This window comes from Pelmatolapia mariae, linkage group LG6, assembly GCF_036321145.2.
Source record: "Pelmatolapia mariae isolate MD_Pm_ZW linkage group LG6, Pm_UMD_F_2, whole genome shotgun sequence".
Taxonomy (NCBI): Eukaryota; Metazoa; Chordata; class Actinopteri; order Cichliformes; family Cichlidae; genus Pelmatolapia; species Pelmatolapia mariae.
In genome coordinates, this window is record NC_086232.1 from 32748558 (window position 1) to 32767166 (window position 18609).

Consider the following 18609-nt stretch of genomic DNA (forward strand, 5'->3'; position numbering starts at 1 on the left):
TTTGCAATTCCTCGCAGGAGACTGAGCGCACGTGATCCAGGCGTGCCGTTGTTGACGTGTATTATTTATATTTTGACCTGATTCAGCCAGAAGGTGAATATAAAAGCTCTGTTTCACAGTTCGCGGTTTAATCACATAAACATTAGTTTTATGCTATATGCTGTGAGTGTCTGTAGATTATTCGCATGCTGCATGCATACTACATTAACAAATTAAATATGCCACTTGGGAATACTGTTACATGTGGGCGTTAACTTATTTGCTCTTTATTGTAGGATATACTTGAATGGCACTGTTCTGTAATGTTAAGTTTGCCTTTGGCACTCTGCGTGGAGCTGTTTAAATTATCATGATAGTTGATGATGATGATGTGTACTTGGGTTTAGAGTACTTTACAGCACGAAAGTCCTAAGTTTGTATCCGCCAGCCGGAGTTCGCGTGTTTTCTTCCTCCGAAAGTCCAAAGATATGCTTGGAGTTAGTTTAACTGGTGATTCTAAATTAGCTGTACGTGTGTCTCTCTGTGTAAGCCACGGGTCTCGAACTCCAGGCCTCGAGGGCCGGTGTCCTGCAGGTTTTAGATATCACCCTGGGTTAACACACCGGAATCAAATGATTAGTTCGTTACCATGTCGAGGAGGTCATTTAGCCATTTAAATCAGTGGTGTTGGATCAAGGACACATCTATAACCTGCAGGACACCAGCCCTTGATTCCTGAAGTTCGAAACCCCTGGTGTAAGCCCTACCATAGACTGGTGTACCCCACCCCCGTAGTAGATAGATTAATAGATGGATAGATGTGTGGGATGAAAACTTATTCAGCAAACAGTAACCTCAGCAGAAAAAAAACACATAACTCATGCTACGCTGCCTCCATCTACTGGTAAAATCAATGTAAAACAACTGCTCCCAATTTTACACGCACAGATGCACACGCACACAAACATACACGCACGCACGCACATACAAACAACAAAGGCCACTCTTCATTTCATTCTAGACAAAAAGCAAAAAGGATTAAATGAATTAATGATCTTTTTTGTCATTTTACATAGTAGAATGAAGTTTTGGTTTGGCTTTCTCATTAGTCGACAGCAACTTATAACTAGAATGAATAAAAGATTTTTTTTCAATTAACTTTTGGCCAAAGGCCTGAATCACATGAGGCACAGGTTCCAGTCTGACTTGTCCTTCGCTGCTTGTCTTTTCATGCTGTCTCTCTTCTCTTTCTACTGTTCACTGCTACAGAATAAAGGTTAAAAAAAGCCCAAAGAGAAAAATAATTAAAAAATAAATCTTAACAGCACTAACAGAGGAGAAAAATATCAGAATCATGTGTAGTTTAGCCGGTGTAAAGTGTCATGAGCTAAGTATAATGTTCTAGGGGCAATTTGTATGTTCAACAACTGCATTTTCCAAATGTCAGAATTCAATTTTACATTATCTGCTGCATCTAAGCAAATTTTAAGCATGTACTGCTGCAACATGCAAAACTGAGGCACGATCCAGCCTTTATTTCCTCGACGATGGACTACCTCTACTAAGATGTCGCTTTTTATCATTCTCCTCCAGTCAGACCTGTTTGCTGCCCAGAAACTTCCGTATTTATTTCCACTGTAAGTGGGATCTAAGCTTTAAAGATTACTCTCAATTCCTCAAATGCAGAAACATTTTTCTTGTGCTGGGGACAGCCATAAGTCATATGATATAGTTTCACTCTTTCATGCCACCAATCCAATAGGATACTTACATTCAGAGTACAGAATGGACCTCATGTCAAAAATGTATTTTAAATATTTGGAGAAAAGCTTTAAGAAAATACATTTCAGTCATAATTCTGGTTATGGCATAAGAACGTGGATTATTGTAACTGTTATTAAATCATTCAGAATCCCTGGATTAATGATACAAATAAAAAGCTTTCAAATTAATCTTCATAAGGCATTGAAATGAATGCAAATTAAAAAAAAAATCCTAAGACACTAAGCATGATCCAGTTCTTTGCAGTTGAGTGTCATGTGAGGCTGCACATTGTATAACCAAAAAAAAAAGAATCTGTTAAGTCATCTAAAGCCATTCGTTGCCAGTCATTGTCATACTAAGAAAAACAAAGCTCTACACCAATCAATCATCATAAAAACACAGTGATACTGAAAGTGACTTTGAGTACCCGTCGTACGGGAAGTTGGGAGATTGCTTGGAATATGATGGCATCTTACCAACGTGTTAACAACGGGCTCTATTATGAGAGAATATTTTTGTTAATTGTAAAAGGAATGTTTTGAAATTTGCATCACTTCCCATGAGCCCTGGTTAGACTGCTTGTTTTTAGAGGGACCGCAGTGCTCTAAAGAATTTCTTTATGCATTCAAAACGTTTTTCAGCTTGCATTACAGACATCGTAAAAATAATTTACAGCCTCTTTGTCTTCTAATATTTTATTTATCAGGACATAATTTTAAAAAATAATCAGGTCTTTGGCAGGTCTTAAAATGAGTTAAATACATCACCAATGAACTAGAAAAAATTACCTATTATGCTGTGTTATTATTTAGCAATTTAACTGAGGATCAGCAAATGTGACCACATCTATGAAATCAGAACTTTTGGTTTTTCTGGTTGGGAGCATTGAAGTGTCAATGGCCCTGGAGAAGCAAGTGTTGTTGCATAGAAGGGTGAAGATTTATTTATTTTGGCATATGATGGACACAACTGGAAAATGCTTTACAGAAAATATCTAATTTCCTCCATCAGCATAATCCATTTTAATAATTTCTGTTTGTGTCAGAATTTGAGGATTTTTGAGTGGGGAATGATGTTTTAATATTAACATTCCTTACAACAAAATGTCAATGAGTATCTTATCTTTAACGCAGAGTCAAAGGATTGTTTCTGGACTAAAAAATCTTCATATTCTCTTCAAAAGTTCTTTATAATTTAAAAAAACAACAACAAAAAAAAAAGTACAGTTGTTGCATTCAAGTGAGAGGAGAGATATTGAAAAATCCTTCTTTATTCTGGCTATTCTAACTTTTTACTGCACTCTCATCCATCCTGTGCTGCTATGACTGTAACTGCTATGACTGCCCTCTTTCCTTTTTCCCTATATTTAGTAGCCATTATTTATTTTACTCATGTGTGTGTGACAAACCTGTGTATACAGGCAAATAGATGGACACAGCCATGTCGTGATTCAAGCCTTTGCTGCAATCAGTGACCAAAGCAAGCCAAGTGAGACACCTGAACCTTTTCAAAGGCCCTCCAGTAAGTAAAGTGAAGTAAGTCAATAATATAGCAATGTTAAATCCCGTGACACTGCACGGGATTTCAGTCTCACGCGCTTTGAATCGTGGTTTCAGGAAGGCATCCATCTCAGTCAAGTCGAGCAGCCGCCTCTACTTTTTTTGGTATACCGAAAAAAGTAAATTGGGTGGTTGTTACATTAAAAAAGTCTTGTAATTCTTCTAACTTGTAATTTGAACACAATAATTTCTTGTTTCTATGAACGTAATTAAATCATGAAGGATCTCTACGAAATTCAACAACTTAATTTTTTCTTGTTGAGATGACATGATACAATCTAGTAAGAGTGGTTAGTTGCTGAACTCATGAAATTCACAAGATCGCACGAGATTTCAAACTGCAGGGAAATCGCTGGAGTTATAAGAGGCAGACAATTACACACACACCACGTGCATGCTATTGCTATTTATTGTGGTTTAACCTGTCAAGGACAAAAATGTACAGAAAATTCTGCATCAAGCCTTGAAATCATAGCTTTCCTACTTTCGTTAAGCCTGGATTGGTGGCATGGTGGTTAGTGCTGTTGTTTCATAGTAAGAAGGTCCTGGGTTCAAATCCACAATCTGGCTAGTTTGCAGTGGTTTCTCTCTGGTTATTCTGGTTTCCTCCCACAGTTAAAAGTCATGTAGTTATTAGAGTTAGGTTAATTGGTGATTCTTACCTGTGAATGTAAGTGCAAATGGTTGTTTGTCTCCATGTGATAGACTGGTGAGCTGTCCAGGGTGTACCCTGCCTTGTAACCTATCACTTCAGGGTTATTCCCCCCCCCGCAACCAGGATAAAGATAGGAGGATGGTAGATCCATTCAATTTTTATGGTAACCAGTCTCTAGACCAGGGGTGGGCAATCTCAGTCCACGAGGGCCGGTGTCCCTGCAGGTTTTAGATCTCACCAACACACCTGAATCACATGATTCGTTCGTTACCAAGCCTCTGGAAAACTTCAGGACATGTTGAGGAGCTAATTTAGCCATTTAAATCAGCTGTGTTGGTTCAAGGACACATCTAAAACCTGCAGGGACACCGGCCCCCGTGGACTGAGATTGCCCACCCCTGCTCTAGACTTTGTTGAACATGTAATATGTGTGTACTGTGTAATATGAAGAAAACATGTAGTATGTAAGTGACCCAGTAGTATTGGGGTAAAGGTTATTGAATAGTGTTGAAATAAAATGACAAAATTGTAAAGGATTAAAAAATTCCAAGAGCTCAACTTACTTCATCTAAACATGTTTCAATTGTGTTTTATCAACACAAAATACACAGGTTTATTGAATATGAATAAGTTGTGTTGATTTAACACAGTTGTTTCTGCCAAAAGCAAAACATTTGTGTGCAACCAATGTCCACAATTGAATTAAGTAAATCCAACATGGCCTTTTTTTCAGTGTATAATCCACGCTTCCTTTTTTGCTTGTGCAAACGTCTTATGAACTTTGCGGTTTGAATTTACAATTTGAAAAATACTGTACATAACAGCTGTAGGATTGCTTAATAGCCTGGTTCTAACTTTCATGGCTACCTCCAGTAATTTCATGACCACCAGCTAAATGATCTGAAGTGACTTTGATTCATTAGGACACCGGATCAGACTTACAAAAAGATTTTTTCCAACATCTGATGCAAGAAAACACGTAAGCTCTGACGTGGATGAACACTGTGGCCAAATATAAAGCATTGTTTGATACATGACAGTAAATTCATGTTAACCATCCAAGTTTACATAGCAGTCATCCATCATCATCCACCTAGAGTAATTTATGAATGAGGTGTGAATAATGTAGGCGCAGTTACTTAACTGTTGGCTTAATCAATGATAGCTTTAAAAACATCTAAAGCAGGCTTGACATGCTTTGTGTCGTTGACATGTTTCCTCATGCCGTCATATGCAGCATAACAATGAACTCTCAGAGTAATTGCAAAGTCATTTTCACATTAGTGCCAGATCCTGTACATCTATGTGACACAACATGTTTTTAGAGGTATCCGAGTGCTTCTTGGAAATGTAACTTTGGAAATGTTAGCTTCTGTGTGTTTACTTTGGAAATTAACGTCTCTGTGTGCGTACAAATACAAGGTGTTTAGAACAGATTAAATTAGGCAACGTTCATGTAAAGTCGTTTTTAGAAGCAAAAAGTCTTTTTTTAAGATCATTTCTATCAGTCGGTGACAGAAGTGAGCATATTTGCTCCTTAAGCTTTATCCATGTTTTGTAGCACTTCTTAAGAATGTGAACTGTTTTGAGTGGGAAACAATGGCCTAAACCAAACCATAACACTATGATTCTGCTTGCTTAAAAATGATCGTCTTGTCTTTTACACATAACTGGGGAGCTATTTGTGGCATACGTTTTAATCATGTCCATCATGGTCTTTTGCAGTTAAGACAACTTCTTCACACAGAAGTAATTGGAGCTAACTGAGAGGAAAGATACAGATTTCTTCTTCTAATATGTTATTCCACTATCCTTCTTCTTCCACACTTCTGTGAGGAAGTTCACCTTACTCTGCGTATACTGCAACTAACAATACCATGACTTTAATGTATCTGCTTCCCTTCCAGTTGCCTATATTGAGCTACGATTACCTATTCTCTGCATGCATGCCAATCCATGTGCAAATGACTAGCCTGTGTGTACAGTCTGAGCAGAGAGAGGAACCCAACCAATGCAATCAGTGATTTTAAACAAGCCAAGTGACTGACCAAGACCACTTCAAAGGCCGTTAAATACATATTTAAAGAGTTACGTAGTATAACAGTTTACGGTGATGGGCCATTAAGTTGCTATTTTTAAATAAAGTTGCTATTTTCTGCTATTCAGTTTTTCCACTGAACTTTGTCAGAGTAGCAGTTTTGGTTTTCGTATACTTTGTAAGTAGAAAAAAGGGAAGAGGTAGAAATAGGGCCCAAAAGGGGAATTTTAAAGAAAAAATGTGGAAGCATTAACGTGTTCAAAGAGCTGTGGCTCTCATGTAAGATTAGACTTCAAAGTTTCTCTGTGAGTTTAACATTGGGAACTTTAAACTTCCTTTGTTGTTGCTCAAGTTATTCACATCACAATAAAAAAACAGTTAAAAAAATAAAGCAAAACTGCTTAACCTGCTGCATTTTTTTTTGTTTTCTTTCATGCTGCATTAATTTTTTATGATTTTAGGTAGAGACATTAAAAAATGTTATGGTGCATGCTACGAAAAGCAACGTGTAATGGATCCTGTGACTAAGAGACTTTCAACTCAGTCCACAATGAAAGATTATTATTTTAAGCCTCAAAAATGTTCTTGAGCTTACTATTGTATTTTAAAATACATTAGTAAGGCCATTAAGTGCTTTTCAATGCCTGTATTTTTCCTCGAAATGAACATCATCAAGTGAGCCACCTCCGACCATCCTGCCAGACATCCCTCCCCTACCCACATGCATGAGGCACTATTCCTTACATGAGGACCAATCAGAGGCTGGGAGAGCACAGACTGCAGTTTATAAACAGAAGTGCAAGGGAGGCTGCATGTTTTTGAGAACCAGTCACACATGACAGACTCTTAGAAAGCACACAGAGACACATACCAAGAGTCTGTCTATTAATTTGCCATGACTGAACTTCTTCTGCTGTGACTTACCTTTTTTTCCCCCCAAATCTGCACTTTCAATATTTTCTGTTTATTGTGTGTTTTAGACACATCTGACAACATGTTCCTTCTCAGGGCTACTTTGCTGTTTTTTATGCTTGGTGAGTAATTTTTAATCTTCTTCTTATCCAGTTAGGCCAAATGGACATTACGAATGATTTATGTATTGAGCAACCTAGTGTTTATTTTAACTCAGTTGTAATGAATGTGCACATTTTCTTCTTATGAATGTTTTTGAAAGAAAAGTGTTGCGTTAGAAGTACGTTGCCAAATAGTTATCCTTTAACAGCAACTGTTTGTAATGATTAATGTATTTTGAAGTCAGCCATCCAGTAGATATCTGAGCTGCTCAAGATCAAAGCTTAGTATGCTGCATCTCTTACAGGGGATGTTAAAGTGAAACTCTGACCACTTGAAACTAGTTAAGAAATGTGCCATTAGAGGTCTACATACACTGCATTGAACATGCTGCATTTTAATTTGTCAACCATATTCCCATCTATCACTTGCTTTATTTTCAAAAGAAAATCAGATGATTGTCACAGCAGGATGGTGATCCAGAGAAAAATATTACCTACTTATGGTGTAAGGTATTTAATGAATATTTATAGGGTGTGCAAAAAGACCTCAATCTGTTGTTGCTCTGGTATATCAACACTTACATCTTAAAACTAGTTATAGGACAGTTATGTTAGATTTTACCACTTCACTCTAAATAATGGGAGATTTTCTACTCACTTGACTATAGAAGCTTTAGAAATAAAGAGGTTGATTTTGTTCTGTTGTGATTCAATATAGTGTCATTTTAAAATTAGAATTAGAATCTTTAAAATTATTGTAAGAGTAGAATTTCCCCTTTTTAGTCTCTGAATAACACAAAGAAATGAAAGCTGGTGGTAACAGATAATCGGGAACAGAAACTCAAATGTGAACCAGTGTTTTTACCTTATGCATACAAACTTATATACACTTTATCAAGCAGTTCTCTACTTTATGGTAAAATGTTTTAAACGTGTTTCTACAAATGGAATATAACATGTGTTCTACATATGAGACAAATGTTATATTCCCAACAAAATTATCTACCCATATTTTTTAATAAACACATTATCATATTATGTAACTATTTTTTTTATTTTCTCAGCAACTACTGTGCTGCCGCCTGTGTGGCACTCATATTTTCTTAAATAAACTGGTCACACACAATAAGCAATTGACAGCTGTAGTAATGCCGTGGCAATTAGCTTCTCCTTGTCTTCTTTTTCAGATTCTATTTCCTGTGTTCAGTTTCTGGCACCTTTGAACATGGGAGGAGTCATTGGGCTGGTGCAGTTTAACTCAACCTCTCAGATGGCCACTGTCAACGTGTCTGGGGCTGGATCCTGTGGTTCAGTAAACATTTCCCTCAGTGAGTTTCCCGTCATGTATGGCCACTTTGCTCAGCCCTGTTCTGAACAAAATATCGGCTCCAGCATCTTCACTTTTGCTGCTGATCTTGCCTCAAATTCTAACATCAATGTGTCCAACCTCTTTGCGCAAAGAACAAACCTTGATGACTTCTCACTGTCGTTGCAAACATGTAACGGAACTAAAGTATGCACAGTTGTAAGTCAAGGTCAGACCCTCGGAACTAGTCAGGCCAGGTTCTATGGGCCCATCGCGGGTAACGTTTATATCCGTTATAACATGGATAACGCCAGCTCCAGGGTTCTTGCAGATCTTGTGACGATCGGTCAAGTTAATGCCTCGCAAACTAATGTCACTCTCTATAGAGCTACAAGTACTGTTGCAAACTGTGATATTCTACTTGGAAGCTTAGATACTGCATCTTTGACCCCTCTGGGTTCTGTAAAGGTCGGGACCCCTTTGCAGCTCCAGAAATCCCGTCTGGACCTCAGTAGCTTCCAAACCACAAATGGGTTTCTTTTCCTTAGGGTGGGGTCAAGTTTCAGGTGTGCTCAGATCTATAATGTGCCAGTGAAACAGGTTAGAGCTGATGTGAACATGAATGGGATCAAAGGATACTTCAATTTTCGTCAGGCTTCCCCTTTTGATCTCACAGAGTTGAGTGTCAATCTGACCAATTTACAGAGCAAAGTTGCCTTTTACCATGTCCACGATTTTCCTGTCAGGTCATTAACAAACCGGTGTTCAAATGATAGTATAGGTGACCACTGGAATCCATTTAGTTTGAACAGAAGTAGCCCAACTTACCCAAAAGTCCCAGGGTCAACACATGACATGTATGAGGTGGGTGACCTCAGTGCCAAGCACGGGAGCATAGCAGGCAAAAATATGGTGGACATGACATTCACAGACTTCAATCTCCCTCTGTTTGGAAAGAACAGCATTGTAGGTCGCTCAGTCGTCATTCACCAACCGAATGGTTCGAGGTATGCTTGCACAAGTATCAGCTATCCTGGTGAGGTTATTGTAGGCAGAGCCATATTTTCAAGCCCTGTGGTTGGTGAGGTCTGGTTCACACAGCTGGTGAACAACCCCCTCTCTGATGTATCCATATTTCTGAATTTGGCATATGGAAATCCTACAACACCAACCAAAAACCACAACTGGCATGTTCACGTCTACCCAATCAGCTCAGAGGGGGATGATGATCAAGGCCGCTGTACCACAACTGGAGGTCACTGGAACCCCTTCAACATCACCATGGATGCCAGCTATTCCCTCCACTGTAACCCATCTGGTCCCCTATCCTGTGAGGTGGGAGACCTCGCCAACAAACACAGTACCATTGATCTTGGAACCACGGTAGCGGTAGTGGCAGCAAAATACTTCTTCACTGATGTCACCTCCTGGGTGCCCAAGCCCGGCATTATTGGCCGCTCTGTGGTCATCCATCAAGCAGAAAGAGGCGGGCCAAGAATAGCCTGTGCCAATATCACATTGGTGCAAGTTCCCAAAGCTAGCTTAGGTATATGGTTTGGCCCTGGAGTTTCTGATGGACAAGTGTATTTCTCCCGGGCTGTGCCACAAGGTCCCACAACTATAAATGTTTCCTTAATGACCCTGAACTCCATAGCTAGTGGTTATCATGTTCACGTGTTGCCCCTCATACCTGGCAGTGCAGAGCCCTGTTCAAATGCAAACATCCAGGGCCACTTCAACCCACTAGCCTGGAACGTATCACAATCCCCCCCTCCTGGAGTTGGCACTGTGGACCAGTATGAGATGGGAGACATCAGCGGGAAATTCGGCACACTTAATGATCAAAACAACTTTGAAGCTGTATACATGGACCCTGACATGTTGATGACTGGACCCTACAGCATAGTGGGAAGGTCGCTGGTGGTTCACAATGTCAGTGGAGCAAGGTGAGAATGTGTACTTTACTATTTGTGTTCTTAGCAGAGAGAAAGAAAGAACATAACACAGCACAAACTTAAAAGGAAAAAAAGCAATGTCATATACAGGATACCACATCATTTTTTTCTGAAGAAATACAATTGTTAGCTAATCTTCTATTTTTAAATACTTGGTATCTGTTGCAAAAAAGAGGAAGTATTTAGCATCTGGGACAACTCCAACAAGTGAAAGGTCTGGTTAGTTGCAAATCCTTATGCAGAATAACCAGATATGTAAGTTGAGAGACCAACTTCTGGCACAGAAACAAAAACGTGTCAGTCTTTTGAGGACACCAGTATAAAATGTCAGTTGCAGACATAACTTCCTGGTGTTTTGTGCCATGACAAAGATAACCTTCAGTTAAAGAGCAAAATACTTTGTTGAAGATCCTCCTAGATGTCAGAACATGATATGATTTTCTTATCTTGATTGTGTTTCTCTTTGTTTATGTGTTTTGTTTTGTTTTTTTACAGAATTAGGTGTGCCAACATCTTGGCTGATAGACTCACAGATGGTGAATGGGTTATTGCCAAGGCTGTCTTTAATGGTACAGTGACTGGGACAGTTAGACTGGTAAGAATCATGACAGATAAAGTGTTTGGTGCTCATCTCATGTTTCTCATCTTCTTTCTTTCTTTCGTTTGGTCTATTAATTTCAATAATTTCTATTTTTCTGTGACTAAATGGTTCCTCACAAAACAATAATGACTTACTGTATATGAATAAGTGTTTAACAAGTGAACATATCTGAAGTGGAAAAAAAAACAAAACCATGCAATTATCTGTTGCAACAAATGTAAAAAAAAAAAATCAGTTTGATGTTTGATATTGGGAAATCAATTTCCATCTAATCAGACCGGTTAGGGAGTGTGTACTACACTCATTTAACACTGCATTCCTTTGCATTACTAATGGCTTCAAGATGAGGTGAGGCATATGTAATTTTAATCTCATGAGCTCCCTTCTTTTGGATTTAACATTTTAACAAAAGGTTTTACATTTCTAATCTTTAGCTCACACTGATGCTGACTCGAATGACATCACAGGCAAGATTTCCCACAGAGGATTAAACTTTTTTCGCCAGTTTCTCTGTAAAAACAAAAAAGGCTGAAATGTAAAAACATGTGGAGTTCCTTCTTTTAGAAAGACAGCAGCTTTTCTTATCTTATACACCACATCTAAAGCAGTGTATTTAACTGCTACCCACTTGTAAAAGGTTGCTAATCTTACTAGCAGTGTGTAAAATACTGTATTGAGACCAGTTTGACAGAGAAACAAAAGAAGTTATAATTGAATGAGATGAGTGAATGAGTCGTAGTATAATATATCTGATAGCCTAAGAGCAGAACAATTGTTTCTTTATCATTGCTAACTTATTTGGAGCCAAGCTGCCACAAAAACATGACAGTGTATTTCTGCTGCACTGGACAGAATTCATTATGCCTGCGATGGCTTGCAACAGGAAGCAAAAGGAAGAGGGGGACGAGAGCATTAGCTTAGCATCTATCCGCTGGCTAATGGTACGTGCGGTTTCACCAAACTAAAAGCTCACCAAGGGAACAGCTGTCTCTGGCAGCTGCCCTCCAGAGGCCCCATACTGAGCTCTGCACTACACTAATGGAGAGAAGAGATTGTAGTATCTCTAAACAGCCTATATGATTAAAGAGAAGTAGGCAGTTTGAGTAATCAATGTTGTTCTGCAACAAAATAGAGTGGTTTCACTCAGACAGACTGAGAATCAAAAGAAATGTGAAAGTGAAATACCTTTACACTTAAAGGTGGACAGCAATATCCACAAATCTATACTCGGTTTATTTTAACGGCATTCATGCTTCAGCAAAGCTAGTGTTTAGTTGTGATTGAACTATGAGATTCCTTCTTTCTAATTTAAGCACTTTGTTTTCTTCATCCCAGCAACAGCAGGTGTTCCTCGATGGGAGTAGCAGCGATGTTACTCTGGAGGTGAACCTTAAGTCATCTGCAGGGGATAATGTAAGTACAGCTTTATATAATCTACATGCATGCAAAAAAATTATATTGGCCACCATCACAAAACTCAGTGTTCATCTGCCACCCATCAGTGTGAAACTCTCTTTAAGCCTTTAATGGGTTAGATGTGTTAAAAGACATCATTCTCACACCTGTATTTTATCCCAAACTGAAGAAATCAACAGCTTCCTTGTTCATCACAACTAATCGGGTTGGCTCCAATGACACCGGGTGCAACAGTGTGGGAGACACATTCAATCCCTTCAACATGACTTCGATGGTGAGACCATAAACTTATCTGCGTAAAAAGGATACAAAAACTAAATAAAACAGAAACAACACGCTTAAGAAATGAGAAATTGCAAAAGCAAAAAAAGTGGAAGAAAAAAGGGGTTGGCCAGGTAGTTTGACCATAAGTTACTTGAAGGAAGTCCAGAAGGGTTGCTGTTTCCTGGCGGTTTGGGGACACATATTGTGTAAGGGGCCAGTCTGAGTCTAATTACAAGTTTCTTTTGACCCTCAGTTTGAAAATTCGTAATTTCACTGAATTTAAGATTCAAAGGCTGCCCTGAAGATGATCAGTTTAAAGTGTAAATATAATAGTACATTTTTATACTTGTAAGGGTATATGAATGTATATAATAGTACAAAGATGCTAAAAACTGCACTAATTATCAAAAATAAATCATCTCAATGACCAAATTATTGGCTTTATATGAAAAAGATTTTGCAAAGGATCATGATAAACTTAAGCCTGCCTAAATAATTGTAATCCTAACATGATTGACATGTGTGCATCTAATAATCACTACATGTTTTTCTCCAAATGGTTACATGTGAGCATATAATATATGTATAAGACATAATATGAACATTTCTTTTACTTAATGGGAACAGTCATGCAATTGGTCAATAACTGGAGAATATTGCTAACTTCTCTCTTCCTCTTCCTCCAACTTCCTCTCAAATCTAAATACTTGCTAGAGTCCTTTTTGTGTATTTATACTATAGACACAACACTAGATTTAGACTCATTGTAGAAAAGGCAGTGTTCAAGTTTTTCCTAACCAGGAACAAAACCAGCCATGGTTACTGTTCGAAAATTGTGGTAAATGTGCAAATCACTTCTTTGTTTCGCTTCCACTTCCAGAGCTCCATCTGTTCTTTAGAAAACCCACTGAGCTGCGTGGTGGGGGAGATATCTGTGAGACACGGCATGGTTAGCCTGACACAGAGACAGTTCTATACTGACAGCATTATTCGCCTCTCCGGAGACAGCACAGGTGAAATGAGTCACCATATGTGATCAGTGATAACAGCAAATACAAAACTTCAAAATCTCCAAAGAAGTGAGTTTACTTTGTTAAGTCTAATTATTCATTATATTTTGTGTGTGTTATTAGTGGTCTTCAGATCTTTAGTGCTGAAGAATGGAGAAAACATCACAGCCTGTGCCGACATCCTCCCTGAATCCCCATCAGCAGCGCAGACGTTTCCCAATGTGACTACATTCAGCCGGTGAGTGTAATTACAACATACTGCATGATGAATACCTTTTCATGTAATCCTAAATCACTCAAGACACTTTAATTGCTTGCTGGAGGCCATTTGCGTAGACGTTCTATAAAAGTGTTCTGTAAATAGCGCACTGTATAACCCTTTTATCAATGCTGTATGAAATAGTTGTTGTTCAAGTGTTTGTATAACGTTAAAGTGGATGTCGGTGTCTTTATGTCCAGGTATGACTTCCGAAACAGGGTCGCTGACGTACTGCAGATGAACCTGGCAAGAGTTACTATCTTGCCCACATCTCCTCAGTCTGTATCTGGGGGAACATGTCAGCAAGTCAACTTCATGATATCTGGTAAGGCAGAAAAAATGTAATCAAACTTCCATATTTGGCAACCAAAAAAAAGGACAACACAAATGATGTGAGAAGATGTCATAATGTCAATATTAATACAAATTTTTCAGTGAAGTTTATTGAAGAAATACAAAGTACACTACAGCCTCTGGTAGGCTGTAATATCAGAAAGTTGTCTTTTACAGGTGTGTCTTTGGCAAAGTATGTTAGGAATTCAACATTGCATGTCTTCTGCTTCATCAGATGATTTGAAATAAAGACAAACTGAAACTTTTCACCACAACAATAATGATTATTTTATTATGAACACAAAGAACTTTAGCTGATGTTTTCAAACAGGCTATAAGTGTGATCTACCAGAGCATTTTTATTATTTTGAAAATTTAATTCAAATACTTTAGGTCAATGTGTGTCAGACTCTCCAAGATTGACAATGTCAGTCGTGGATTAATGTGCTTCTAGCATTTATTTTTTGATTTATTCCCGACTTGTGTATCGTGAAGGAATTCGGTGTCACACCAGCAGTTACTCGATCCTTAGCCGGAACATGACGGTTGTAAATGAAACGAAATAAGAAGTAATCTGTGGTACATTTTATGCAAATACAGTAGAAAAATTTCCTGGTTGTTATGAATTGCCTGGCAATCACATTCTGCAGGAGTTCCCCTGGAAAGCTAAGCCACACTCTGGGAACTCACATGCATCTTCTGCTTCATGAGATGATTTAGAATGAAAAAGCCGAAACATTTTTCCCTGCTTTATTATGACCACAGAGACATTTAGCTGATGGACAACTATTAAACAGGCCAGCTAATTATCGGGGCATGTTTATTATTTTGACAATTTAATGAAGATATTTTGGCCCAAATAACATTGCGTGCTTCAAACAGTCAAACTTCAGACTGCAAATGTACATTTTTTATCATATTTTATTGTAAATATCTGACATATAAAACCTGAGTTAGTGTTTGGTTAAGAGACATAATACATTTTCTTCACCATTCAGTCCAAAACATTTGCACACATTACAGCCTCAAAGAACTCCTCACCTAGAACTGATCTAGAACTACTGCACCACCCAGGTACCAAGTACTTAAAACAATGTGTTTGATATAATTCATTTCCTGTTGCCTGGCTGTTACATTAGACTTTTTCCATTCTTGTTTATTATTTCATATTTTTGATCTAATATTATTTGATATATGTTATGATTTTATAATATATGTATATATTATTTATATGAGGGGGCAGTGTGAGTCATATGCCTTTGTCCCCGAGTGTTCCCTTGTTCCTATTATCAATATTAATGTTAGTCTTGTGTGAATGTTACAGCATCTATGTCAGTAAATGGTTCAGCTGCTTTAGACTGGCCAAGCTTTTTGTCAGGACATCGATACAATGAACAATAATGGGTATTGAAAATCTTCAGAAAACCTGAAATAATGAAAAGTAATTTGAGACTGGAATTGAAGTCTGGGAGTCTCATTTTCTGTCCCTTCCTTTGTCCCAGGGGGTAACAGAGGAGAATTTGTAGGCAGCTTTCACACACTATAGCACAGGACAGGCATTTATACTCTCCGAGGTCTCCTAAAAGGTGAAGAGTTTACTATTCCAATAATTCCACACAAGGCCACCACTGGATCATTTTTATTAGAATAAAAAGATTAAGTTCTTCAACTGGCTTACGGAAATTGCTCTCATGGCATCATTTTCTGATTCAAGCCAAAATATTGAAAGGGCATCCCTTTTGTCACCCAAGTGACATCAAGAGAAACATAACTTTCAGTACAACAAAGATTCACATTTCATAATAACCCATTGAACTAGCAGTTTCTGTGAAGTATAATAAAACAGTGAAGCTCTAAGTATGCTAAGTACATTGGTATATGTGTAAGTAAGCACTGCTACTTTGTCTGTATGCTAAAGGGAATGTGAGCACTGACCTGCTGAGCTCTGTCAAAACCAGTGAGAAAATGGGCGTCTTCAGAGAGTCTGACATATGTACAAGTAAGTTCATTTTATACTGTTCTTAAAGCTTTGACTATGCTTTAAATGTCTTTTGGTAAAATGAAATTATCGATGTATTTAGACAACATTTAGAAGGACACTTTGAAGTCCTTTTGTACAATCCAAACAATAAAATAATGCATAACACCTGAAAAACCTGGAAGCCATATCAGCTATTAATAGGGACTGGAACTGAGAACCAAATCTTGTAGAGAATCAGTTCCCAGTGGTTCAGTTCCTTGGAAATCACAAGTCTGATATCACTTAACGTTTCCACTTACAATCAATCGGCTGATTTCAGTTCGCATGCCAAAAACAGTGGCCCAGTCAACAGTGTGGATATGGACATTACATTTATTTTTAAAAAAGGAAAATAGCATGGCGCTTTGCTAGCATGCTAATGCTAAGCTAGCCAAGAACCAGAGTGATGCTAAAGCTGAGTGAATTCCGACCCCAACCCAGCAAATAACCTGAAAACCTGAACTTTAACAGGTAACAAAAGCAGTGATGAGCAGTCAGGCATGACTGACAACAATTTCTGCCTGTTCAAGTCTCTTTGTGCTAGTTACCTTACAATATAAAGTGCCTTGAGGCGACTGTTGTTGTGATTTGGCACTACATAAATTATATTGAATTGAATTGAATTGAATTGAGTTTTCATCTGTGCTCTGTGCTGTCAGCTGTAAAAATCTAATATTTGCAGTCGCAGTTCGTGTTTTCAGTGATCATTGTTAGTCATTAAAATAACCTGTGAATGCCTTTCTAATTTCTTATTAGGAAGTCCAAGTCCGAGTCCAAGTCCAAGCCCAAGCCCAAGCCCAAGTCCAAGTCCAAGTCCAGCCCTCACACCATGGACTTTTCTTCTTGGCTTGATGTTTGCCTTCGCCTGTCTGCTGCCTTCAGCAACTTATTTATAGCCCAGAGACTCAGCCACACCTTGCACCGTCAGTGGGGTTACATGACCTTAAAAAGATTGTAAATAGAATGTCTGTCAAATGGCACAGTGATCATCAAGCGAATAAACACAATCTGTTACATTGAAAAAAAATTCAGTCAATGAAGAATTTCCCTTTTTCATTACTTTTATAAAAATATAAAATATAAATATAAAAATAATAATGGTAGGTAACAAGGCTTAGGTAACAAGTAAGAGTTTAATGTTTAAAAATTTCTGCAAACTAGATTTTTTTTCCTATTTATGTCATTTGGTTTCTTAAATGGGTGGGTGGTTTTATTGTATCTTCTGACCTCCTAACTTTGTTCTTCATGTATGCACTCTCCAAATACCCATGTGAAATTTTGTGTATATCTTGAAAATTGTGAATAAAGTACAATAATGTTTGGATGCCTTGTCAGTTTCCAGAGTAGATGTGTTTAAATTGCAGATGCAGTTTTTAGCTGGACAGTAATTCTGTTAAGATTTGCAAAATAAGATTTTTAAACTTTTTCAATTCATTCCAGCAAAACAAAGCTCCAAATAGCTGCAAAATGTCTAATGATTAGATTAAATAGACTGCAGTGTTGTTCCTTTCATTAACATGGTGTCCAGGTAAAGTGCATATCACTTTTCCACCCATTTCCTCACCCTTTTCCACACATTCAGACAGTTTTCAACACGTGAGCATCACACGAACTGTCTGGCTCAAAAACCACATGAATTCCTGCTAAAACTAAAAGATGATGATCACAAAGGGCAGAAACTGACACTTAACTCTTTAAAAATATATATTTTTTAAACAGTTTAAAGGCCATGCAATCAACCTCAAGTTTCCATCTATGTGGGTAAAAGACTGAAAAGATTGCACCAAAATAATATGCAGTATATCAATCCTTTACACGGTCAGTACCAAACCTTTAAAATGGACTCACTCACAACCTTGCTGTCTTTTTTTTTGCAGTCATTTATTTTTCTTAAAATTGTATTGTATCATTTAAGTTTTTCAAAGTTTCAAAAACTCCCCCAAACTGTACACATCAAATATGATACACTAGGTTTTAAAGTGTTAACTGAGAGAGGTAAAATGATAAAATAATCCAGAAAAAACACATTACATAAAAGTTATAAATTGGTTTGTCATGGAGTGAAATAAACATTTGATCCCCAAGCAAAACATTACTTAGTACTCTGTGAAAAAGCACAGCAGTAGCTGTGGGGTGGCTGTAGCTCAGGAGGTAGAGCAGGTCATCTCCTAGTCAGAAGGTTGGTTGCTCTAGTCTGCATGCCAAATATCCTTGGACAAGATACTAACCCCCAAGTTGCTCTCTGATGCGGAGCAATATTGTGTGACTGTTAGATAGAAAGCACTGACATAGAAAAAGCATAGCAAAAAGTGCTTGTACAAATGGGTGAATGAGACAAGTTATGTAAAGCGCTTTGAGTGCTCAGATTAGAAAAGCGCTATATAAGAACCAGTCCATTTACAATAAAACATATCTTGTAGTTGGTCAGCAGGTTTGC

The 18609-nt window shown here is 37.9% G+C and overlaps 1 protein-coding gene across 1 annotated transcript; it reads left to right on the top strand.

Annotated features, from left to right (window-relative positions):
- The first annotated feature begins 71 nt into the window (after nt 1-71).
- Nucleotides 72-17216, top strand: cusr (Copper-only SOD repeat protein). Its single transcript, XM_063475425.1, has 11 exons — nt 72-93; nt 6976-7029; nt 8196-10260; nt 10765-10864; nt 12206-12283; nt 12456-12560; nt 13431-13563; nt 13684-13798; nt 14020-14144; nt 16071-16151; nt 16929-17216. Exons 2-11 carry the CDS (start codon nt 6990-6992, stop codon nt 17066-17068), a joined length of 2982 nt encoding a protein of 993 aa, XP_063331495.1. The 5' UTR covers nt 72-93; nt 6976-6989; the 3' UTR covers nt 17069-17216.
- Nucleotides 17217-18609: the final 1393 nt, after the last annotated feature.